At 42.5% G+C, this 26,538-nt stretch overlaps 2 protein-coding genes across 7 annotated transcripts in view; both read left to right on the forward strand.

Moving 5' to 3' along the window:
- The window catches only part of GRIN3A (glutamate ionotropic receptor NMDA type subunit 3A), a 150,572-nt gene that overhangs the window by 109,399 nt on the left and 14,635 nt on the right, over positions 1-26,538 (forward strand). For all 6 annotated transcript variants that reach the window (XM_027616517.2, XM_027616515.2, XM_027616513.2 and 3 more), the window contains one exon: positions 3,056-3,207. In XM_027616517.2, coding sequence (XP_027472318.1) covers positions 3,056-3,207 — 152 coding nt within the window. The remainder of the gene's footprint in view (positions 1-3,055; positions 3,208-26,538) is intronic.
- Positions 16,676-17,514, forward strand: PPP3R2 (protein phosphatase 3 regulatory subunit B, beta). The gene has a single exon (XM_027616518.1). The coding sequence runs from the start codon at positions 16,742-16,744 to the stop codon at positions 17,252-17,254; it is 513 nt and encodes a 170-aa protein (XP_027472319.1). The 5' UTR covers positions 16,676-16,741; the 3' UTR covers positions 17,255-17,514.

A 26,538-nucleotide genomic window follows, 5' to 3' on the forward strand; every position in this document is an offset into this window, starting at 1 on the left:
ACTCAACTACATACCACAGTCTAGTCTACAATCTTAGTCTAGTTGCATGATCTACAAAATGGGATAAGGTACATACAAAGTTTATTATAGCGCATAGTATATGGTAATCTCTCAATAAATATCAGAAATTGTTGAAAATTATTGCCTCAGGGGGGAAATACAGTAATATTCAGCAAACCTTGTCTGGTTATCCTGAAGATCAACCCACTTCCATCAGATAGTTCCAAGTCCTCCTACTCTATGTTATATATGCCCCAGTTCTTCTCTCTCATGGCATTTATCTCACTTGTAATGAAATAATCATTACATAGTGCAATAATAACGTATACACTCAATGATGGCAGGGCCTGTATCTGTCTTGCTCACTGCTAAATCCTGATCACTTAACACAGTGCCTAGTCACTCAGTAAATATTTGTTGAATGAGTGAGTGATGAATGCATGAGTCAGTAAGTCATTGAATATTACTATACACATGACTAGTGTTGTGCCTGACATGTAAATAAGTACTGAAAGAATGAACTTGCAGCTGAGTTGTCAATAGCATTCATTATAATAAAAGTTTCTAAAGAAAACTGGTTACTTCCTTATGGTTAGTTACCCATTATAAAAAATGTTATTTAATGATAACATCAGCAGAAGAACAGGCTGCCTATGTAAAGTTTTTTATTGTTGGTCTTGCTTTTCAAGCCAAACTACTAGGCACAAAGTAGGCACTCAAAATAGCTCTTTGAATGGAAAATTCTAATCATGCTCTTGACATTGTCATCACTTCCCTGGCTTGCCATTGTTAGGGAACAAACAAAATTATCAGGGGGGAAAAAAAGCCATACAGCTCTTTAAAACTCAAAAATGTATTCTGCATTATTTATTTCTTCTCTTTTATTGGTTATAAACACATCTCAGGCTCATTTTTTTTAAAAAAAAGGATTTGTGTACACACAATAAAAAACGGAACAAAAACTAATGTCCTTGGAAATAAATTGTAAGGTAGAATAATTAGAGCAAGTATTTGTTTTTATGAAGTATCTTTGAATTCTTGACAGCCTTTTAGTTTTGATCAGTGAAAAAAGAACAAGCTATACTCCTAATTTATCTTCCTCAAAATATCTTTTTTTGACTCTGCTGTCCAATAGCTAAAGACAAAATGTAGTTAATTAGCTCTTTCACATGGCTCATCAAAGAGCTTAACAGTGAATTAACAGTTTGGGAAGGAAGTAAAGCCACATAGAGCGAGGGTACATAGTTCAAGCTGATTAATAAAACTCTGACAACACATTACATCCCCCTTTGTGCTCCTCCTTCATCCTTTCCCCTGCCTCTCTTGCCTTAAATAACCACTGTCCTGGATATTTGGCTTATTAGTTCCTTGCTTTTCTTCTAACTGTACTTTTGCCACATACATATGTATTCCTAAAAATATACTATTTCGTTTTGAATGTGTTTACATTTACACAATGGATTCATGCTGTAATCATCTGGGACTGATCTTTTTTACTCAGGATTGCTTGGAGTCATCCATAGTATCCCATGTAATTCTAATTCATATGTTTCACACTATATACTATTCCAATTATGTAGTATTCTACAATTTATTTACCCATTCTCTTGTCAAAGAACATTTGAGTTGTTTCCAAATTTTTACTATTATGAACAGTGCCTCTAAGAACATTCTGGTACATATCTCCTGGTGTGTTTGTAGAGGAGCTCTTTAGAAATATACTTAAAATTATTGGTCTTAGAGCATATAAGTGTTCAACTATACAAAATAATAGCAAACTATTTTGGAGCACCTGGGTGGCTCAGATTGTTAAGCGTCTGCCTTCAGCTCAGGTCATGATCCCAGGGTCCTGGGATCGAGCCCCGCGTTGGGCTCCCTGCTCCGCGAAGAGCCTGCTTCTCCCTCACCCTGCTGTTCCCCCTGCTTGTGCTCTGTCTCTCCCTCTCTCTCTCTGTCAAATAAATAAGTAAAATCTTAAAAAAAAATAGCAAATTATTTTCCACAATGATTATATTAATTTGTATTCACAGAAGCAACATATAAGTGATCTTATGGACCTACATCTTCTCCCACACTTGGTCATACCAGACTCTTTTTTTTGGGGGGGAAACAAGTTTTTGTGGATGTTTTAATTCTCATGCTATATACTGTATGTTCACATGGTCTCATTATTAAAAAACTGACAAAAGTTTTGCTGGAATTTCATCTTCATTTCTTCGTGTTGGATGAAATTCCAGCAATAAGAAATGAACAAAAGATTGGAGCTGAAGACCTTAAGTGCTTGCTTTTTGCCCATTGACCAGATAAATAGAACTATCTGCATTATCTATGCAGCATGGGATTTTTATTATTTTTACCTAAAGATGTCTCTTTTTGGTAATGACAAACGTGTTTAAAAAAAAAGGCCTGGTTTTTCTCAATACACCTTTAAAGGTTTTTAAATTGTTTCATATCTGGTCAAGTTGAGATTTTTAAGAACCTCATTTTTAATTTGTCATAAAAGTTTACAACTTGATTTTTTTCAGAAAAGTCAACAAACAGCAAGCACCCATTAATAAAGGTCTTAAATAATAATAATTTTAAAAAACTGACAAAAGTAAAAGAGGGTGATGCATGACCAATGATGAGAGAATGTCATAAACCAGAGATTATATTTAATCCAGTTTTGTGTGTTGAAGGTTCAGAGGAGGGATTCTAGGAGAGGTGCATAGGGAATCCTAGTCCTGGTAAAGGCTTCAAAGGTATCATCTCAAAATTATCTTGGAATACAATGTGCCACTGGAACACAGTGCACAGCCCATTTCTCTCCTTTCCAGATTCATCTCTTCTACTCAGAAAGGCAGCAGATGCATAACCAACTGAGCCACCCAGGCGCCCGGCAGCAGATGCATAGTAATCATACCTTGGACCTCTCTGAGTCCTTTGAAGAAGGAAAGATGCTGAAAACTTACCCTACCCTTGGTACCAGAGCTGATGGCAATATCACACAAGTGTGGTGACACCCCTTAGGATCCTCTCAGATGAAAAGCTGATCTCAGATTATATTTTCTTCTAGGGTATGGCATTGGTCTCCCACCCAACTCTCCACTGACCTCCAATATATCCGAGCTAATCAGTCAATACAAGTCACATGGGTTTATGGATGTGTTGCATGACAAGTGGTACAAGGTGGTTCCCTGTGGAAAGAGAAGCTTTGCTGTCACTGAGGTAAGGAAAAAGTGCTGATCATGTTGATGCTTTGTATTGCTTTACCTTGAAGACTATGAAGAAATGCTGTTACATGTGTCCTGTGGTCAATAATCTAAGCTGTTACATCTACTAGAACTCACCATGATATTTGCATTATTCCTAACTTCACTTGAAGAGTGCCCGTTCCGGTAGGAATTTTCAATAAGACAAGTTCGTCTTCGATTAAAACTTGATGTTATTTTGATGAATAAATGTCTGAATTTCCACTCTTTTTCTATATGCTGTATCCACAAGTGCAGAAGAAACGCTGTTCAAATTACAGCAATAGTATCTGAGATTGTCATTAACAGTGTTTGGTTTAACTGTTAATTGCTGGACATGATGTGGACTTCAGAATATCTTTCAAGATCTAATCAAAGCTAATTTCCCAATGGTCCAACCATGAATCCTTTGTGGGTTTAGAAAAGTAGATACACCTTATGGGTAATTCTTAGATTACTGAATCATAGATTTTTTAAACTGAAAACAACCAATACCTTTCTTTTACAGATGAGAAACTAATACCTAGAGAACCTAAGTGATTTGCCCAAGGCACACAAATAGAATCTACATCTTTCTATTGCAGTGCTCTGCCTTTACAATGTGATTAGAAAGAAACCATCAAAGTAGATAATTGAGATAGGAGACTAAAAGATATAACAAGAACCATAGGTTCAGGTATTTAAGAGAGAAGCCAAATAAACTAGTACAAGGTCAGCCAGACATTAAAAAAAAAAAAAAAAAAAAAACCCATACTACAGCCAACAACAATAATGACTTCAGATATCCTCTATTTTGGCAAATTTGTATTTCTACACAGACTCTTCTGAGCTCCGGAACCATATGCCTATCTTCCCGTTTGACATCCCCACTTGAATATCCTACAGGCATCTCACATTTAACTTGTCAAAAACTGAACCTTTGATCTTCTCTCCTAAAACTGCTTTTCCTCCTGTGCTTCACATCTTAGGTAATGATGCCTCCGTCCATTCAGTTACTCATTCCAGAAACTGCCAAGGATCCTTCATGCCTCCCACATCTCCCCTTCTGCATCCATCAACAAGCCATAGTTTTCCCTTCTATAAAATATGTCTCAAGTATGCCCATTTATCACCATCTTCACTGTCATCACTCTAGTTCAAGCCCTCATCCCTCATCTGGACCACTGCAGAAGTCTCCTAACTGCTCTCTGTTTACATTCCTGCCTTTCTCCAATTTGTTTTCCACACAGCAGATCACTCTTTTGCTTAGAAGTCTGCATTGGGCTGCCATGTGAATTAGGGAACAATCTGAAAGGCAGAACGTGGCCTACAGTGCCCTGTGGGACTTGAGCCTGCCTACATCTTCAGTCTCATCTCATGCCACATTCCTCCTGACTCACTACAGCCCCACCACCATGGTCATTTAATTTATTTTTTAAAAGATGTATTTATTTATTTATTTATTTATTTATTTGAGAGAGAGAAAGAGTGCATGCAAGTGGGGGGAGGGGCAGAGGAAGAGGCTCTCAAGCAGACTCCACACTGAGCCCGGAGCCTGACGTGGGGCTTGATCTCATGGCCCGGAGATCATGACCTGAGCCAAAACCAAGAGTCGGATGCTCAACCAACTGAGCCACCCAGGAGTCCCCACAGTGGTCATTTTATTTTTTTTAAAAGATTTTATTTTATTTATTTATTTGAGAGAGAGAGAGAGAATGAGAGACAGAGAGCACGAGAGGGAAGAGGGTCAGAGGGAGAAGCAGACCCCCTGCTGAGCAGGGTGCCCGATGTGGGACTCGATCCCAGGACTCCAGGATCCTGACCTGAGCTGAAGGCAGTCCCTTAACCAACTGAGCCACCCAGGCGCCCCTACAGTGGTCATTTTAGATGGAGACATGCCAGTGGCTTCCGTCTTAACATCTTGGCACATGCTGTTACATCCTTCTTCCCAAATACTCTTACCCCTGCCATTTACCAGCGAATGCCTCTCATTATAAAATCCCAGCTGAAATCTCACTTCTCCAGAGCCTACCCATAATCCCTGTTCCAATCTGAATCATATCTTCTTTTTTAACCTCATATCATATCTCATTGAGAAGATAGTCATAGAGCAAAGATTTAGAGGAAGGAAAGAGGAAAATGGGGAATTAGGGAACTAGCCTGTTTTGTTTCTTACCATGTGACCAAAGCTGTATTAGGGAAATTAACTCATTGGTTCCTTCTACAGCCCTGTTAGGCAGGCCTTTTTATCTTTATTTGGAGAGGTTTGCATGGCTTTTTCTAAAAGAAGTAAAATCGGTCTTATACTGGTCAGCTGAATTAAGTCAGCCAAGAAAGCAAACAAACCAGTTGCTTCAGTTGTACAAAGCAACAATCACTTGGTGGTTTTTTTTTTTTTAAGATTTTATTTATTTATTTAATTGACAGAGAGAGAGAGAGACAGCGAGAGAGGGAACACAAGCAGGGGGAGGGTCAGAGGGAGAGGCAGGCTTCCCGCCGAGCAGGGAGCCTGATGCGGGGCTCGATCCCAGGACCCTGAGATCATGACCTGAGCTGAAGGCAGTCGCTTAACCAACTGGGCCACCCAGGCGCCCCTCACTTGGTGTTTTCTACCGTTCACTGTGACCATGGCTAACTCATGCCAGAATCTCCAAGAGATTCAAAGTCGACAGCAAGACATTAGACATGACAAAAGGAGCTTCGCAGTCATGTCCCCAGAGCCAGCCAAATGGAATGATTTGCACCTCCTTGATCACACGCACACCTCTAGGCTGTTGTCATTTCAGAGGACCATCAGACAGGTATCAGCTGGAGGGACCATCTGACTCCACTGGACAAGCCTTTGAGGGTGCAGGGTTCTGCAGACTCAGAGAACCTAACTCCACCGGGCACATAGAGGGGAATGTCCTTTTGGAGACTAACATAAATCTATTTATTCGAGTATGAAAAGAGCTACTACAAAGCATGATAAATTTGAAGCCATACATTTATGAACTTGTATCCTGAATCTACCAATTAACCACTGAATGACTTAACTGCTATTAGATCTGAGTTTCCTCATCCATGAATGAATATGATAAAACCTGTCTTGCTATTTTGTTCTGAGGAGATCATTTTTGGAAAGACCTAGTAAGAAAACTGACACAGTAAGTAGTAAATAATGGAAGTGTTCATAGCTCCTCTCCCTCCATCAGGAGAATTGCCTGAGGTTCATAGATATCTTCAGCTGCCTTCCTGCAGCTCTTTTTAGAAGTGAGGAAACCTTCCCCCGAAGACCCTCAGTGGATTTCCTCATGTGTCATTGGCCAAAATGGTGTCATCTGCCCTGCATAATCCAGTCAGTGTGAGGGGAATGAAATCATCATGATAGATTAGACCAGTCATGACTCATCCTCTTGGACTGAAGATGGGCCAGCTTCCCTTGAAATACATGATCGCATAGAGAAGACCTAAACAAAAGCAGGATTCCCTTAGGAAGGTGGAGATGGGAGAATGGATGCTGAATAAGCAATCACCCACCTCTTCTACACCCACTCAATCGATGGAAAAAGTTGCTTCCTCTCATCCCACCCACTTCCATTCATCTATACAGTCAAGTATTTGGATTTTATCATCTGCAAGAGCCCTCCCAGCTTTGATCCAGTGATGATGGTTTCCCTTTATATTATCCTGAGAGAAGAATATTGACATTCTTTACAGTATAGCATCATGGTTGAAAACAGGGGCTTTGGAGACAGTTCTGGATTTGAACCCTTTCAGCTCTGTGTTATGTTACTTGGCCATTCTGAGCCTCATCTTCTGCAAATTGGGGGACTATATAGAATTGGGGTAAAAATTAAGTCAGATAATGCTTGTAAAATATTGAGCTTATGCCCAAATATGCTAACCACAAGGTCACTTATGTTAAGGATTTCGAAGTTTCACCATAAATGTTCCAGGACTGTGTGGACTTATCAGTAATCTCAAACAAAACCAAATTAAGTGTGGACAAATAAGTAGACGGATTTTGAATAACAAATAATCAGCAGAAGCCAAATTCAGAGGGGGATTTGGGGAAATTCTGGATGTAGTGAGCCAGGAGGAGTTGGATAAGAGACTGACATCAGGATCAAGTTATGGTTGTTAAGACAGCCCACAGATCAGCTGAATTTGGAAGGGGAGAGAGGTAGGAGTGAAGAGAGTGGAAGAGATGTATTCTCTTAATTAGAACCTCAGAGACCGAAATGAAAGAAGATTTTGTGTGTGTGGTGGTAAGAAAGCCTCCCCGAGCCTCAGGGAACGTTCTGAACACACATGGAGCTATTCTTTCTGAAGAACAGTGCTCTGCACTATGGCAGCTCCTGGTTTATGCAATAACTGCTCTCTGATGAGACGCAGGTTATGTCCTGGAGGGCACCTCTCCCAACCGGGGCTCTTGAGGAGGACGTTCCTCTGTTTATTTCTGACCTGACCTCCCATTTCCCAGATCAAGTCCCAGCCTATATATGTTGCCACAGAGTAATTGAACACCCTTGCCCTCCGAAAAAATATCCTAGTTTGGCTAATGAGTAATCTGGTCACCTCATAACACAACATGAAAGATGCTTTTTCTTCCTATTTCTGGTAATTGGACATTAGTACTTTGTCCCCTGTGAGAACCTTGATCTATTCACCTTCCATCTCTTGGCAACCCCAGAGCTCTCCAGCTGCAGTCTCTCTGGAAGATAAACTCATTGTTTTGAATTTCAGGGCTTTATCTGGTCGCCAGAGTCGCCTAGAAAATTGCAGGTCCAGTTCTGCCCACCAGACTCTGGCAATTCTCAGAGAGGAATTTTAAATCGACCTCAGATGTTTCTCCATGGTCCTCCTAGCACAACTCTGCCTGTGCCCATGGCAGACTCATTGGCACTCAGTTCCACTGGGGAAAACATATGGCAGACTTTAAGTTCCTCCATTTTCTTTTGATTCAGAAAAAAAAAAATGCTATTTTTTGGTAAAGTCACTGAGTGAATTTAGAGTTCCAGAGCAACCGTTTTGTGAAATCTCTTATTTGCAAACCAGGCAAAGGAAGATGGCAGATTACAGTTTAGCAAACTCCCAAGATTCTTCAAGAAATTAAGATCTATGATGATATCTGTTCTTTGAAAGTCTCTTTTAAATAATGGATCAAATAAATAATTGGTTGAAACTTTCAACCAACTGCAAATAGCAAAGAAGGAGAGGAAGTAGTGGTCTTGGCAGAGAATGAATAGCACACTCAAAGAGTCCGAGGAATTTCCAAGAAACCATTTGCAAAGGTATGGTTTAAGGAAACCAACAGAAAGAGTACATTCTCCCAAGGCAAGTAAAGTGGAGGAGCAATTACCACATCGAGGCTCAAAGGAAAAAAGGGAGAGAGCCATTCCTAGACCCCGGGGGGAGGGGACAGCAGAGGACTTTCTAACAGCAGCTGTAGTCTTTGACGAGGAACATAGCCAACCCGCAGTGACCTGGGCTGGGAGATGGCCAGAGAATAAATACCTGACCTCAGCTCTTCTAACCTCTTCATCTCCTACCATGGCCTTAGGTCAAGGGAGCCTGTCAGTGTGGTCCACAGAGGACCTCCTCAGGGCACAAAGCTGGATGGAGAAAGGTGGGGAGTGGATCTGGAAGGGCAAAAGAATGTCCAGCACAAACCCTCATGGCGGATGAAGATGGGGATGGGACTGCTAGAGGCCTGTGCCCGCAGCCTGACCATCTGAGAATGTGCAGCTTCTGCACCCAAACACAGGTCCAGCCGCAGGGAGATAGACAGCTCATGCCTGGCCTTGGTCAGAAAGAGAAGAGAAGTACAACCACCAGGACAACGCTGATCTTGGAAGCCAGGCCACCCTGGCTCTACCATGACTATGAGGAGGCGCTTTATGTCCTTGGAAAGGTTACATAACCTCTCTCAACTTCAGCTGAATCCGTATCTTGCTGGATTGTTAGAGGGTTTTCTGCCTCTGAATCCAAGGGTCTCCTTGTTGAGTGCTGAGGTAAACAAATACATACTAAGCAGGAAGTTGAACTCTGCCATGAAAGGAGTTCCATCTCTGGAATTCAGAGGCCTTGATTACGTGGTGTAAGGAAAAGGAGAAGTAAAGTTTAGAACAGTATAAAAGTCAGTCATTGTACTTTTCAGTGTTTCTTAATATCAAGGAAAGTGCACAATAGGAAACTTTGCACCATTCCATCTCTGAGCTCATCCTCAACTTGACCTTCATTCCATCCTTGAAATTACTGCATCCATGGCCTCCCCAGTCCTGAACTTCATCTAATAAGGGACGGGACCACTGGGAAGGAATGAAGTGAGATGTCTGCTAAGCTCATTATTAGTTTGTTTCTTAAAGCTGAAGTTCAATGGTTTGTTTTCAAGAGCACTGTGGAGGTGCAAATGTAAAAATAACCCGTTTCAAAATTATCTACATCACAAAGGTACATCAAAACATCATGAACACAAACTACTTAACCTCTCTAAGTTTCCTCTGCTCAATGGAGAGAACAGTCTTAGAGGCTCCTGGCTTGGTGTAAGAAACAGAGATAATGTACATAAAAGTGCCTGACATCTACAAACATAGGTGTTGAGTGAATGATAGTTGTCATATTTGTCTTGACTCTGACATGAACCAACTGAGTGACCTTCAGCACATCACTAAAGTTCTCTAACGCTTGTTTCCTCACCTTAAGATTGAGCTGTGTAGCATGTTTGGCTTAGAGAATGCTGTAGTTCCCAGGCTGATATGACAGGTTTGGAGGGATCCTGACCTAAAAGATACAGATCCTGGGACACAGAGAAGGACAGACTGGCTGGCCTCCAGCCTGGGCTCTCCATCTCTGACCACTGCCCCAGACCACCAAAATGTGCATCCCATATGAAACTTCTTAATATTTGCTCACTGAGAAAATGGAGTTTTCTCCAGGTAAATCCATTCTTCCCTCCATTAATTTTTTGTTGGGAGGAGGAAAGGGTTAGTCAACTCTACATTGAAAGCCGAATAGATCACACAAGTCACATCAAGAAACTTCAATGCTGGTCAGTTTTCTTTCCAGTTTGTCTTTAAAAACCCAAAGGAAATGGCATGGGGGTAGATGAGGGGTGAGTTTTAATGCAGTCTTTTCTGCTCTTGACAACTAGGTCACATCTCAACAGTCTCCTGCCCCTCTCATCCCTATCCCTTCCTTTTTCAATTTAAAATGTCACTGCTATTCAACCTGATGAAAGTTATGGTGAGGCAAGGAGAGTTAATGACTGTAGATTGCTTTAAATTGAAATCCCGTGTATCGGGAGCCACCTTGACAGCTGAGTGCTTCCCTTGGCATAGCCTAAGTAATTAAGTTTAATATTTAAGCCAAGCATAAGGTCAGATGGATCCTATCCAGGTAGTGCTTTCTGGAAATCTGAGGAAGCACAAAGCTGTACGTGTGTCCTTTTATGACGTGGAGTGGAATTGCGCGTGGAGAAAGGGAGGCCAATCTCTAAAATGCCTCACCTTATACTCTGCTACCAAAATGAATTCATTCATTCATTCCTCCATCCATGCATCCATCCATCCATCAGCAGATATGTATTGAACACCTGTGTGCCGGCCCTGCACCAGGGGCAGCTGATGCAGAGATGAGTACAGAACTCACAGGCAGGGAGACAGACCTGCGAACAAACCCCCGACGCCACACCATCACAGGGGCAGCAGGAGAAGATGGAAGGTAGAGCAGTGACAAAGGCAAGCCCGTGAATCACTCATGGAGGAGCAAGAATGAATCAGAGAAGGCTTCCTGGAGGAGGTAACCCCTCTCGGGGGAAGAACCCTCCAGTCAGCATGAGCAAGACACTGAGGCATGAAATTATAAACAATGCAGTTTGGCCCCACCCTTTAGAGACACTGCACCCAGTGATGCTGGATGGACAGGACTTTATGACCTCCTCAGGGATGCTGACATCATACGTAGATGACCACCTTTCCTTGTGTTCTGCCTTACAGCTCCCCTGTGACCCCCAAAAGAGCAGACCCCATCTTTTTATGCTCTTTCTTTAAATTTTTTTATTGTTATGTTAATCACCATACATTACATCATTAGTTTTTGATGTGCAGACACATCTTTTTAAATCTCCATATGGAAGGCAGTCTGAAATAATTGAAAAAATTTCAGCTCCCAATTAGACACATACTGAGGTTTGACACCCCACTCCATCCCTGTGTGTCCATGCAAGCCATGCAACTTCTAAAACTTCAGATCCTTACCCCCAAACTGGGGATAATAATAGAATCTACCTATAAGTAGTGAAATATATTTAATGAGCTATTTTAGTAAGAATGCTTAGCTTAATAAATATTCCCTCCTCTTCCCCTGAGTATAGAGTTATGTGTGCAGAAGAAAAAATATTTGGTAAATAACAAGCACATGCAGGAAATTACAGTTGGTGCACCCGCCCTTTTGGACCCATCTCCAAGAAAGCAGGAGCATCTTATAGTTAACAAGCATCTTACAATTCCAACGTAAAGATTCTTTTATGTGTTACTTACATATGTTATAAAACTGAAGACTGTTTTACTGGAGGACTTGAGAAATACATGATTCTGGTATTTTCTACCTTGCAAAGTGCTGAATTAACCAGATTATCGTATCATGTGGTTCCTTTCTTCCAACTCAGCTTCTAGGTTTGAGTGGGGAAACACCTGTGCAGACCATTAGGCTGCACTTAAATCAGATTTTTAAAGAAACAACAGTAACTATTTTCTTTAAATGTGATATTTCCAAGTGGTATTTCCAAGTCAGGTGACTGGGTGGGCAGGCTGGAGCCCTACAATTCTCCCCTGTTGCTTTCCTCTCATGCCACATCATCACAAAGGTGGGACTGTTACTCTGTTGCTCTCTGCTTACAATAGATGACAGAAGTTGAAATTTTGCCACAAGGAAAACTAATTCCAGCCAGTGCCCTCTTCACCCTTGTTAATGACCAAGTAAACAGAGCTCATGGAATAAGGGTCTCTTCCTTTGTATACCAAAGATGCTTGGGCATAAAATATACCCAAGACGGAATACTGTTAATAGCTTTTGCTTTTTCCCTTGGTTACATTCAATAGACTCATGAATACTTATGAATATGGTTATTTACTATGCAACTAAAAGGCATGAACAGTGCTCAAACTGATTAGGACTATTGTGAGGGACAGTCTTCCTTCCACTTTTTGAGATTTCCATACACTGAAATCTATAGGGGAATCACATGAAACGGGACTCCTCCCTAATTATTCCCTGTGCTAATAAGTAGTTGCTTCCAGGCTCTCAAGATTCTGGCTTGAAAAAAAACAGAAAGCTTGGAAATGTGTGAAGATTGCCATCTAGTGGCTATAATGTGAAGTGTCACAAACTATCAGAAAAGCCATCTCTTTTGTTCCTCACAAACATCATTAACCAAGTCTAAAAAGGTGAGAAATTGCCCTCATATTCCCTCTGTCACGTCCAAGGTCTCTGAAGACACTCTCTCCCGATGGAGCTGTTGGAGTTGGTGGAATTTCAGAACATGTTAGATGAGAAGGCAGCATCGTGGGGGAGCCCAGGGATCCATAAAGGGTGCCCCTCTCATCACACATCATAGGTGGCTTCCTGCAACATCTGAGCACAGGGCTGGTTAGCCTGAGAAGTCAGTGCAGTGACATGTGGAGCCTCACCTCTGCCCCCTCCCTCTATCCTTCTGTCCAGTAAGACGTCAGGTCTGGTTGGTATGGGTTGAATTATGTCCCCCAAAAAGACATGTTGAGGTTCTAATGAACTAACCCCTGGTACCTCAGAACAAGGCCCGGTTTGGAAACAGGGTCATTGCAGACAGGATTAGTTAAATTGAGGTGTGGTCACACTACAGAAGGATGGGTCCCTGACCCAACATGCCCGGCGTCCTTATAAGAGGACAGTCACTCTGGGGAGACAGACACAGGGAGAACACCATGACCATGAGGCAGAGATTGGATTTATGCAGCTGCAAATCAAGGGATGCCAAAGACTTCCAGCAAACTGTCATATGCTCAGAATCCGCAAAGAAGGACTCCTCTACAGGTTTCAGAGGGAATACGGCCCTGCTGACGTCTGGAGTTCAGACTTCTCTAGTCTCCAGAACTGGGAGACAGTCAACTTCTGTATAAGCCCCTGGTTTGTGGTTCTTTGTTATGACAGCCAAGCAGATGGGTACACCTGGCCTTTCACCTCCAGTGCCTCCTTCAGCCTGCCACACACTCTCATTTTCCAGACGAGCACGTGTGGTCATCCTCAGTGGCTGGCTGCTCATCTCTCCCCTGTTCAGTTCACCCTTCACAATGCCAGAGTCATCTTTTTAGAATAGAATCCTGATTCAGTCATTCTTGTGTGCTCTTAGTCACTCTTTCTGTGTCCTATAGAAACCAAACGTCTTGGCCAAACATTCAAACTCCCATTGATCAGGTTCCTTCCATTTCACTTTGGTATTTTACTCAGGTACTTCAGCCACATTGCACCAGGTGCTGCCATCCCCACCTTCTCCCTTTCCCACTTCTGTGGTTACGGTACTTGTCCCCCTTGTCTTTGTCAGGATCAAACAGTAGTACTTCTTGCAAAGAAAAGTCTTCCTCCATTTGTCTCCAGCAAGAATTCTAGGAATTCCCAACCACTTCTCAATTCTCTGAATTCTTATAGCTCTTAGCCTTTACCTTTCTGATGACATCTTGCCTTTTCCATCATGTGTTATAATTAATTACAACTTCCTGATGCCTCAAGTCACTCAGCGGTCAGTAAGCTTTCCGAGTAGGGACCATCCCTGAATGCCCTCAATGCTCTACATGTTGAAGAAACACGACTGGATAAGTGATGCCCTGTAAGGAATGACTGAATAAATGTTGCACTTTCTTCAGTGTCTAGGGAATGGTCAGACATTTCTTCACTTCATCTAATACCTTGCTCTCCTGCAACCTCCCTGTTCTGGCCACAGTGGCCTTTTTCAAGTTCACCTATTTGATATGCTCCTCCTGCCCCAGTGCCTTTGCACATGTCGTTCCTTCTTCCCAGAACTCTCATCCCTGCCCAAAACATCTGGTTAATTTCTTCTTCTCCTTGATATTTCAGCTCAGTCATCGCTTCCCCAATTAAGGTTTAGTTCATCTTTCTGACTGGATCAAATTCCCATTGTGTGAACTCCCTTGGCACCACAAATCCCTATTGTGTTACCTCTTACCTGCAACACTCACCGCAGGTGCCCCTTTAACATTTCTGGACATGATAATTTGGTCAATGTCCATCTTCCCTGCAAAACTGTAAGCTCCATGAGGACAGAGACAGCTGGAAGAGTATCTGCTTTAGATCACCACTGTATGCCTCTCATATCGTAGATGTTCAATAAATATCTGTGGAGAAAACAAATGAATAGTTGAGTGTATCTGCATGTACGTATATGTAAACAGTCTATTAAAATTTTCCAGGCAAGCCTAAAGTAGGCAATAGTTATAACATCTATCATTTTGGTACCTACTACGTGCTAGGCACGGGGCCTAATTCTTTAATGTGTGCTATCTCATTATCCTCATTATCCTCATGCTATCCTCATTTTCAGGAAAATGATGCTATGAGTTAGCAGTTGTCCCTGTTTTACAGATGAGCATGATTCAAATAAATAATTCTGCCCAAGATCACAGAGTTGTTAAATAGCAAACCGATGATTGAATACCAGTGCTCATATTAAACACCATGCCAGAATTACAAAAGAATATCAAACATATTATTCTTGATCCTTTTTGAATACACATGATAAACATAAAAGACTGACCAAATAGCACTACATCCTTCCAGTCATACTGTTTATTAAATTGTGGATTTCTCAATAGCAAAACGATATATTTCTCAAGGGGCTGTATCTTGTTTACCACAGAAGACCCATCAGCTGATACAGGGCCTGGCACACAGTAGGTGTTCGGTATATATTTGAACTTGAAACAAAGTTTGTCACATCCAAGAAAAACAAAACACATATAGCCAGAGCCAAACATCTGCTTTGGAGAAAGCAAATAAAGGAGTAAGAAAGGGATAAGAAAGAAGATAGGGTACAAAAGGTATTGAGCACCTACTGTACACCGGCATGCCATTTTAGATGGCTTTTTTATTATTTGAGATGTTCTCTCACTTAAACCTAAAATAACACTATGACGCCATTATATTATTCCTGCTTTGCAGATAAAAAATCTGATGCTCAGTTTTAAACTCAGGGCTGTGTGGTTCCACAGTCTATAGGATGGCTAACCTCAACACAGATTGACAACATCACAGATAGGTGAGGGTTTCCAGGTCAAGGTCAACAACCCCCTGCCTGGGAAGCTCCCAGAATGACTGTGTGATACTGCTCAGAAACCCATTCTCCTGACTAACTTGAAAGATGAGGCCTTACATGAGCCACAGGACTCATCACTTCCATTTTTGTTGATTTTATTTTCCATTGGCAGTTATTTTTGCACGTGACTATTTCATAGTTCTTTGAACTGAAAACTCTTGAGGAAAAAAATAATGACTTGCTGAAATGGAAGTGCCATCCGGCTCCTGATTTCTTCCGGAACAATCAGTCAACCCTTTTAATTTACTTACTGCAGTGAATGTCCGAAGGTCCAGATCCCTCCACAGTGATAAACAGAAAGAATAACAGTGAAAATGAGTAGGAATAACAACCAGAGAAAATTGAATCAATGGCATTGAGCCCCATAATAATGCTGAACTACAAAGTTTATGAAATGTGGAGCAATGGGGAACTCAATTTCACATTGACTAAAACTTAAGATCCAGTGTGATGTTGCATCCTCTGCAGGGCCTGGGGGTGGAATATGGGGTGGAGGGCGCATGAGATTCATGTTTAACAAAAAGGACAAATCCGGTTTAAGCAAAGAGGAAAGAGTGAGACAGCAGAAGGACCACCATCGCTCTCAAAACATGCAAAAGGCTTCTCTGGACACCTTACAGCCGTTCCAAACGTGGTCCGCAGGATGGCCACCAGTCTCCGGTTCAAAAAAGATGAAGACCAGCCATAAGATGATGGATTCCAAGTATTAGGGCAACCAAGGCTATATTCTTGGGAACTGTGTTTTCTTGAAAGATGCCCCGAATTCAGCATTGTGTACATTCCTCAGGAATATGTTACCACCTGATCGTGTGAGAAATTCTGTGTGATATCTGGGTGGTCTCTTACAAAGACCCTGAACCCCATGTCTTGAAAAAGGTCAGTGACCACTCTACCGGAAGGATGTCAATCCTGGCAGAGAACAAGGGAACTAGGGAGAAAAGAAGGAAGGAGGGCGGAGCAGCCCGTCAGCCTGTCCCTCTCCTGGGGGGGTCTATCTCCCCAACCTCCACCCCGCTCCACTCTCTCCTACCTTCTCCCCCTCCCTCTCCGCGCAGCTCCCTGCTCCATTGGTTCCATCAGGTGGGGGGGGACCCCGAGCCCTCCAAGCCTCCGCCCCCGCCCCCGCCGCGCAACCGGCTTGAACCCGCCCGCGCCCACCGCCCTTGGGAGCGGTGCTGCGTCCACAATGGGAAATGAAGCCAGTTACCCGGAAGAGGTGTGCTCCCACTTCAACCCCGATGAAATTAAAAGACTAGGCAAGAGGTTTAAGAAGCTGGACTTGGACTGTTCGGGCTCTCTGAGTGTGGAAGAGTTCATGTCCCTGCCCGAGCTGCAGCAGAACCCGTTGGTGCAGCGAGTGATCGACATCTTCGACACCGACGGCAATGGAGAAGTGGACTTCAGGGAGTTCATCCTGGGAGCCTCCCAGTTCAGCGTCAGGGGGGACGAGGAGCATAAGTTGAAGTTCGCCTTCAGCATCTACGACATTGATAAAGACGGCTACATTTCCAACGGGGAGCTCTTCCAGGTATTGAAGCTGATGGTGGGCAACAACCTGAAGGACTGGCAGTTACAGCAGCTCGTGGACAAAACCATCATCATCCTGGATCAGGATAAAGACGGGAAAATATCCTTCGAGGAGTTCAGCGCTGCGGTCGGAGGCCTGGAGGTCCACAAGAAGTTGGTGGTGACTGTGTGAGCTTTTAAGAACATCACCCACCAACTCTTACTTCCCTTTCTGTTTCTTTTAAGATCAGCTCAAGGCAGCCTAGCAGCTGTCTCTGACTTATTTGGAAGTGTTTCTCTTTGTGAAGCCACATTTTTCTAACACGAACCTCATGACCAACTCTGTGTTGTTAATTCTTTTTCTCTCAATGATTCAGGGTAACACCCTGATTGGGGAAGACCAAGATGAAGGAGAATGGTGGGGAAAGAAAATCAAAAGGCCTTTCTAAACATCCTTTTCTGTGTTTCGATTCAGAAACCAAACTATAAAGAGTCAAGAAGAACTTTAAAAATCCAAAAATAAGAAAATATACATATCTTTGCCTTTATTCTCATAGTTTTATAGATGGGAGGAAATTGCACAATTTAAGTCAGGTGTTAGGTGAACTCTTTTCATTTACTTGTATCCAGGTTCTCTTGACACATTATTAACTCCCTCTTATGGCAAGAGAAACAGATCTATTCCTCTTGGCTGAGCAACTTTCAGTCAGCTCTCTCTGGGCAGTGAAAGCCCATCTTTCCCGTTCGTAGGCTGCAGCCTGCTCCCCATCTTGCATCCGTAAATCCCCGAGCCCATCTGGGGGGCTCCTCCTGTCTTGTCATTCCAGATCCTGACCAGGAACTGGTCTCAGGGCTCTTACAAGAAATGCTAAGCCTGGACTAAGTGCCCAGCCCAACTCTCAGCCTTAGTGGCAGTTTTTCAGGGTGGGCTACCCATCCTGATATGAAGTTCCGTCAAGATTGCTTCCAGCCAAACAGGGCAGGGCTTCCCAGAAAGCTCTTACCTCCAAAACCCAGCCCCTCCATCACCCCCAGTTAGAGAGAAAGGGACAGATTCAGAGTCGTTCTTCTTACGGGACAAAGGCAGAGATGGGCAACTATGTCTGTGCAGCAGGGGGAAATGCCATCTGCACTAGCTAAACTCAGTTTTAAACATCAGACCTGGGCCTGGCAGGGAAGCTGAGAGCTTTCACCCCAGGAAGCCTTTTCTCTAATGGAACATTCAGCCCAGAATTCCTCACATGCTAACACCTGCAGCCAAGGTGTGTACTGGAGCCTAGTCACACTGGGCGAGGGCAATGTGTGTGCATCTCTTCCTGGCTCCATGTTTAGTGATGTCATGTTGATAGATTGAAATTGTCCATGGGAGGGACGCCTGGGTGGCTTAGTTGGTTTAAGTGTCTGCCTTCGGCTCAGGTCATGATCCCAGGGTCCTGGGATGGAGCCCCGCATCGGGCTCCTTGCTCAGCAGGGAGGCTCCTTCTCCCTCTGCCTGCTGCTCCCCCTGCTTGTGCTCTCGCTCTCTGACAAATAAAATCTTAAAAAAAAAGAAAGAGATTGGCCATGGTGGAACTGGCACATCGTGGAAAGGAGCAAAACCTTTTCCTGTTGTCTGGTTTGGAGAACCTGTGTACCAGTAAGTATACCACTGCCTATACTCCAGATGTTACCAGCTCTCTGAAGCCCCACGTACCGTCAGTCCTCAGAAAACCAGCTGCCCTTGGCCCCAGCCCTTGCCACTTCACACCAGCCCTCTTCCTTATGGTGGACCACTGCTGAAGCCTCCCCAAACACCAGGACAATGAAACCTACTTCCCTACACAGGACCAAACTCAGGTGGTTTTTCTCACCTGAGGAAGATATCTGGGTGGTCTCTTACAAAGAGGAAGATCTGTTTGAAAGATACTATTATCCTTCTATTTTGAAGAAGCCAGTCGCTAGTCTTAAAAAAACAAAAGTAGGAAAAATAAGTCCACACATTAAATTACTGTCAGGGCACCCATCTACCAAGGCTCCCTGCCATACTTTTTATTTAGTAGATTATTAAGGAACCACAAAAAAATAGGAATCTCTGTCCCTTTAAATCCTGTGCAGTCCCCAAAAATGTATTAATAATAAATGGTCCCAACCCTGTAGTGATATGAGTCACAGCCCCATTGCAGGATAACATCGTTGAAAGATTCAGACACACCCGGGTTTGGAGTGTGTCTTTACACACTCCAGCTCCAATTTACAACTGGGTTCTTAGGAGTCATTTATTAGCTGTGTGAGCATGAGCAAGTTACTTAACCTCACAGTATCAGTTCTCCTAATTAAAACAAGGAGCCATTGTATGGTTATTTTGAGGATTCAGAAATATAAAACATGTAAGAGGTGGCTGGCTGGCTGGCTGGCTGGCTTGGTTGGCAGAGCATGCAGCTTAGCTACACCACTCTAAAATTAACTGGATGTTTGTGTAATCCTAATCCAGAAAAGAAACAGTGTCATAGTCCTCCCCACCCCCTCATTTGCAGAAGGAACAATAGACTTCTTGATTAGAGAAAGTTTAAAAGAAAGACTCTTGGGCAGCCTGGGTGGGTCAGTCAGTTAAGCATCTGCCTTCGGCTCATGATCCTGGGGTCCTGGGATCAAGTCCCGCATCAGGCTTCTTGCAGCGGGGAGCCTCCTGTTCCCCCGGCTTGTGCTCTCTCTCTCTGACAAATAAATCTTTAAAAGTCTTTTTAAAAAAATAAATAAAAGAAACACTCTCATTCTAGCCCAACCTATTTGACTTTGTGGAGGAAACTGTGCAAGAGGAAAGCGAGCATGTGTAGTGCTAGCCGAGAAGGCCTCCCAGAGACATTTTTTGTATACCCTGCAATGTACACATTAAAATATGGAAATTTAAAAAATACGACCAAGGGTTTGAAACATGTTGGATTGCATGTTTAAATTTAACAGGAGGAAAAATATTTCAGCTTCTGGAATGGCTGGAAATAACAAATTAATTGCTTGATCAATCTACTTAACGTAGTTACCCAGAGCTTTATGGCAATGACCTTGAACTGAGAGCCTGTTTCCAGTTTCAGCAACTGGAAAGATCTGACTGTATGGATACTTGGGAAGAAAGATCACATTTACTTCCAAGTTAGAATGCTCTGATTTTTCTGTTAGTTGCTGGTTGCCAACAAATGTAGTTCTGTACAACTCCTTGGGTGATGATGGTAGTTAACGTTTATTGAACCACTGTTCCAGATTCTGTTGAAGTTGTTATAGCACTTAATCGTAATAACACTGTGAAGTAGGTGACATCATTCAGTTTAATACATGATGCTATAGAGAGATCTAGAATCTTCTCTAAGATCTCCCAGCTGGTAAGTGGCAAAGGAAGAACTTGAACCAGGCTTCTTCTTTTTTTTCTTAAGATTTATTCATTTGGGAGAGAGTGTGCACCCAGTGTGGGGACGGGCAGAGGGATAGAATCTTCAAGCAGATCCCCCCCACCAAGTGCAGAGCCTGTGGGGCTTGATCCCACTACCCATGAGATCACTACTGGAGCTGAAACCAACAGCCAGACGCTTAACTGTGACTGAGCCACCCAGGTGCCCCTGAACCAGGCTTTCTGACCCCAGATGCTGAGCTCACTGCATTACCTCTTATTTTTATGGTTCCTATATTTACCTGCTTCAAAAGATTTCTGATGGTTTTATTAATATAATCAAATCAAACCTCAGTTTCTAGAAAACAGGTGAATTATGTGTCAGGGAGCAAGCAGCCCCTACCTCTTTGGTTCTACATATTGCAAAAAAAAAAAAACAGTTAAGCAAGGCAGTCTTAAGTCACCTTCCACCTTCATCTCATTTTGAAAAATAAGTGACAGTATTTGGATTAAACTGATAACAGCAACCAATACAGTTCCAGGCTGTAGAGATCAGTAACAGTATGTTGTTAGGAATCCTATTAATATTAATGGATTGTATCTGCTCTCTATGTTGCAACCCCAAACCACTAGACACTTCTTTTTTTTGAAACATAGGAGAAAATATGGCTGCAGCACTGTTGGTTTATCCTCTAAGTCTGTCATGCTTTAGAGGTGTTCTCAGGGGAAAACCTCTCAGGAAATTTTTTTTTTTTTGCTTAGTTGCAAACTCTGTTCTTCACTCGTGCTGTTGATTCCCTTTGTTAGCATGTAGGAGGTCATTGATCTGGCTCCTGTGTTTTACCTATTTTGCCTGCCTTGAAAAGGGGAAGGCTTGGGTGTTTTTAAAGACAAGGTGGCCACCGTAATAGGCCCCTAGACTGGGAATCAGAACCGGGCCCCCTCCTTTCATATTGGCTACCGCAGCTATCCCCAAGGCTGGTGACTGTGTGACTAGCAGCAAATCATGTGTCCGCTTTAAAGGCATCAGCTGATTCACAGTGAAAACCCACACCACTGAAGGGACACTAGCAGCAAGACAGCCGTGTACATTAAAAGATACAGTCTGACAGCTCCTAGGCTTACTCTGACCCACCGGTACATTTTTTGTTGTTGTTAGTTTTACATGATGTTTGTGCTCACAGTTTTTTTATTTGCCAATATTTTTAAAATCTGAAGATCTTAAATCAAAATCAAAATGAGCATAAAGGAGTGCATCCTACCCCAAGATGAGAGTGCCCTTTTATTGGCTAAGGTACCTCTGAAGCATGGGGCTAAAATGGAAAGGCTCAACGAAGAGAAAATAACGTGCTCCACTCTTTAGTACAAACATCCGAGATGCCTAAAATGTTCATTATTTTTCAAAAATAAAGCTACTGGTCATAAAACACTTATCCCAACAACATATATTTTCTAACAACTGAAACAATACATAGGTTTACCATAGTCAAACCAAATACAGCCATATAAAATTTCAAACTTCCACATCATAAAATCTAACAAAAGCTAATGGTAAAGCTTAAAATTAGAGAAACAGAAATAGCATGTAGGAAAGAGGTTAATAGCTTTTTTTTTTCAATAAAAAGCCTCACCTTGTTTGAAATGCATAATTGGCAAAGGATGTAAATATATTGACTCATACAAAAGGAGATGGGAAAAACAAACATCAAAAAATAGCCTCTCTAAGTAAATACAAATCAAAATGTTTAAAACCAGGAAAATGGGGCTCCTGGGTGGCTCAGTCATTAAGCGTCTGCCTTCGGCTCAGGTCATGATCCCAGGGTCCTGGGATCGAGCCCCGCGTCTGGCTCCCTGCTCCGCGGGAAGCCTGCTTCTCCCTCTCCCACCTCCCCTGCTTGTGTTCCTTCTCTCGCTGTGTCGCTCTCTGTCAAATAAATAAAATCTTTAAAAAAAAATAAAACCAGGAAAGTAATTACATGTAAAACAGGCTTACAAGGATGTGAGCACTCTGCATTGGGGTAACACCAGGAACAGCATTCACACTTTGTGAAAGCTGCTCCATACATCACGAGGCATCAAAACAGTTACATCATCTGACCTGTTAATCCCACCCACGGCATATATATCTATCTATCTCAGGGAATCAAAACTAACTTTTTAAATGCTGTACACAAAAGATTTTTTGTTCCAGCAATATTTATCACATGTAAATAATAAATAATATTAAAGAAAATTAAACACCTGACAGTTTGAGATTAGTTAGGTCAATTATGGTAAATAATAGGTGATAATATAAAGCCATTAAAATTAATAAAGTCACTGTAAACGCACACATTTTTAGAGAATAATGGTTTTTTAAAAAGCATAGCTATATGTTATGTTTACGTAACTCTGGAAAATACATATGCATATGGTTCATATGCAGTTCAGGAGAGAAAAATGGAAGAACAAAGTATTTTGTAGGGACACCTGGCTGGCTCAGTCAGTTAAAGCCTATGACTCTTGATCTCGGGGTTGTGAATTTGAGCCCCACATTGGGTGAAGACAATTAAAAATAAGGTATTTTTTTAAAAAGAAAGTATTTGTATAAGAAAAGGATTATGATTAATCATCTCCAAGTTTTAGAAATATTTTTCTGAGTTGCTTTAATAATAAATTAAGATTTCTGAAAGACCACACAATGGAACTGATGTAGCAAATTGAGCACCAGGTCCAAGGCTAAAACATGGTCCCTGAAGCCGAGAAGGAGCAGGGGTTTGGGGAACGCAAAGAACAGAGGGGCAGCCTTTCCCCAGCAGCATGGGCAGTGCCGTGTTGCTGGAGCCATGAAGCAGATTCCAGATTAAAGAAGACAGAGGTGCCCCAGCCCCAGGACCTGGGAAGTGATGGAACATTCCCACAGACATCGACTGCTGTCCATCTAGATTATTTTGCTCATCCAAAATGTGTGAGCACTGTTAACTTCGCTTATGCGTTGTCCTGCTGGATTTTGCAAATCATCTCGCTTTTTGTTTCTTTTGTTAAATATGATCTTTCAGTCTGCCTTCATTGATGAGGAGATTCCAGATCCTCTGAGTGAACATCCTCTTTCTCCCTTTTCATGAGTATTGTTAATTTTTTTAGAAATCCCAAATGATTACCCCTTACTCCCTTACCCTACTGTCCAGCCAGGCAAACGCTATCCCCTGGGAGCTGTCCGTGGTGCCTTGGAGCCCACACCTCCTTCAGGTCTCCCATCTTCTGTCCCTCGCCCACAAAGGGTCTTATGTATGGACACAACAATGAATCTGCCAGATTGCTGGAGCTGCTGCTCCTCTGGACAAAGTAGTGGGTGGGGAAAAAACTGTATAAATCAGGTCTTCTAAATTAGAAACAGCATTTGCTTCCTACGCATCCTGCTTCCAAGTATCCAGGAGTCATCCATATTTCAGAAGCTCCATAGCCCTTCTTTTCTTTACCTCTCACTAAAACCATTATTCCTCCCCTACTCCTGTTCTTACTAAAGAAGAAGAAAATTAGTTTGAACACCAGGATTGGGGCTTTACAGACAGACAGGAGATAATGCAAAGTTCAATGCACCAGATCACTAAAATATAAAATGGAAATTTCCTCTGGTTCTTGTAGTTATTTTGCTCTGGGGGAAGCCTACTTTAATAGGTACTGGAAATCTTGAGATTAATTGTAACTAAGTTTCTTGTCAGATATATACTTTATTTAATAACAGGCATTTATTGAGCATCTCCTATACACCAAGCTTTTGGAGGCATGCAAAGAAAGGCAAAGCCTCACTGTGTCAGAGAAATCTTCCTAGAACAGACTCATGCATTCACTTTGGTGTTCTGCATAAGAAATAAAGTCTATCTCAAGATAGGTTCTATTTACCCCTCGGAGCTAGAGGAGCTTAGTCCTTCAAGCAGTCAGTCAGATCAGGTTCTTTGGTTGCAAGCAACAGATGAATTTAAGCAAGAAAAAGGGGAATTATCAAAAGAATAGTGGGGAGCTCAATGTTCTGAAGTAAGGAGGAGAATGACTGATGGTGTCTCAGGAACCGCAGGACTCCAGGGACGGTAGTGGCAGGAAACAGGGCACCGTGTCTGCGAGGCACTGGCATTGGAAATGACTCAGCCTCAACCACTTTCAGTGACAATGTCTCTGCCTCAAATGCAAATTGACTTACCTTGGGTCACACGCTTGGCCTCAGGGGACCAAAGAACCGGGAGTCTGTGATTGGTAGACACACCAAAACATATGAAGGGGGAGAGGGCGGTTCCCCAAGGAAAGGGTCCTAAGCAAATAAAATCAACACAACACATGCCCAACACAAGCCAGCTGAAATTACGGCATTCAATCTCTAACTTTTTATTTTATTAATTGTAAATATATTTCCCCCCAGTTAAGTCCCCAGAGTGATGAACACTGGCATTATGACATCGGGATGGCAAGTTTTCCGAGCTCTCGCTGTTTTCTCATCTATCAATTGAGAATATCTATCTCTGTCTTTCTCCCTCACAGAATTATTCTTTTTTTTTTTAAAGATTTTATTTATTTATTTGACAGAGAGAGACACAGTGAGAGAGGGAACACAAGCAGGGGGAGCCGGAGAGGGAGAAGCAGGCTCCCCACTGAGCAGGGAGCCCGATGCAGGGCTCTATCCCAGGACCCTGGGATCATGACCTGAGCCGAAGGCAGACGCTTAACAACTGAGCCACCCAGGCACTCCTCACAGAATTATTCTAGAACTCTCCTGAGATATACAAAAGTGTTTGGGGGGAAAATCTGTATACGTTTACATTATACAAAAAAGATTCTAGCTTTCATATGGTTTCATCCATTCATTCAAAAATATTAATTGAACACCTGGTAAATGCTGGCACTGTTCTAGGCAATCAAGGTCCACTCTGAACAAAAATGGCAAAACCCCTGGCCTCTTGGAGCTTACATTCTACGTGAGAGGGGAAATAGGCAATACACTCATATATATTATGTCAGGACAAAAATAAAACAGAGTAAGGGGCACACATTGTGTCTGGGAAAGGAAGGGGAGGGGGACAGGTTTTGCCTTTTTAACCACATGCTTAGGGTAGACTTTACTGATAAATGACATTTGAGTAGAGACTCGCGGAAAATGAGGGGAAGGAACAGTATTGATGGCTGACAGAAGAGTTACAGGCAGAGAGAACAGAAAACGAAGACCCTCAACTGCTCCATAGACTTAAAGGAGCAAGGAGAAGCCCAAGTAGCTGAGCAGAGTGAAGTTAGGAAGTGTGGGACTAAATCATGGAAGGTCATGTAGGCCATCGTAAGGACTCTGACGTTTACTCTAGATGAGACGGAAAACTATTCCCGGGCATTGAATGACATGTTATGTTGAGGGAGCCAAGATGGATGTGTGCAGAAGACAGGCTGAGGGGGTCAGGGAACCAAAGAGAAGGCTATTTCAATAGTCTAGGTGAGCGATGATGGTGGCATAGACCAGAGTGGTTGGTGGAGGTGGTGGGGAGTCATCAGATTCTGGGTATACTTTGAAGGTGGGGTCCGCCATATCTGCAGACACACTATGTGTATGCTAAAGAAAGAGCAGTTAAAGATGACTCTAAGGTTTTTGGCCTGAGCAATAGCAAGGACAGAGATTCTCTGATGAGAAAGACTGTGTGAAGAGCAGTTTTCAATGGGGAAAATTGGTTTATTTTAGTGTGTTAAGTTTGGGATGTCTGTTAGATATCCAGGTAGAGAGACTGAATAGGGAGTTGGGGAAGATATAAATTTAGAAGTCATTGGCAGAAAGGTAGGATTTAAAGTCATGAATCTGGATAAGAAAGTGCTAAAGAATCAAAGGCATGCCAATATTTGTGATCGGAAAGATGAGGAGGAACCAGTAAACAAGACTGAAGTAGAACAAAGAGAGAGGTATCCCAGAAACAGTGAAGAAAATATATCAAAGAGGATGAAATAATCCTCCTGATTATGTATCGAACCTGATACATGAATAAGGTGAAAAATGACTGTTGGACATGGCAATGTGGAGGTCTTTGTGATGGCTTTGACAGGAGTTGTCTAGGTTATAGACCAAAAGTGAATAGGGACAGAGGAATTGAAAACAAGTATAACCAACTCCAGGA

This window comes from Zalophus californianus, chromosome 13 (assembly GCF_009762305.2).
Source record: "Zalophus californianus isolate mZalCal1 chromosome 13, mZalCal1.pri.v2, whole genome shotgun sequence".
NCBI lineage: Eukaryota > Metazoa > Chordata > Mammalia > Carnivora > Otariidae > Zalophus > Zalophus californianus.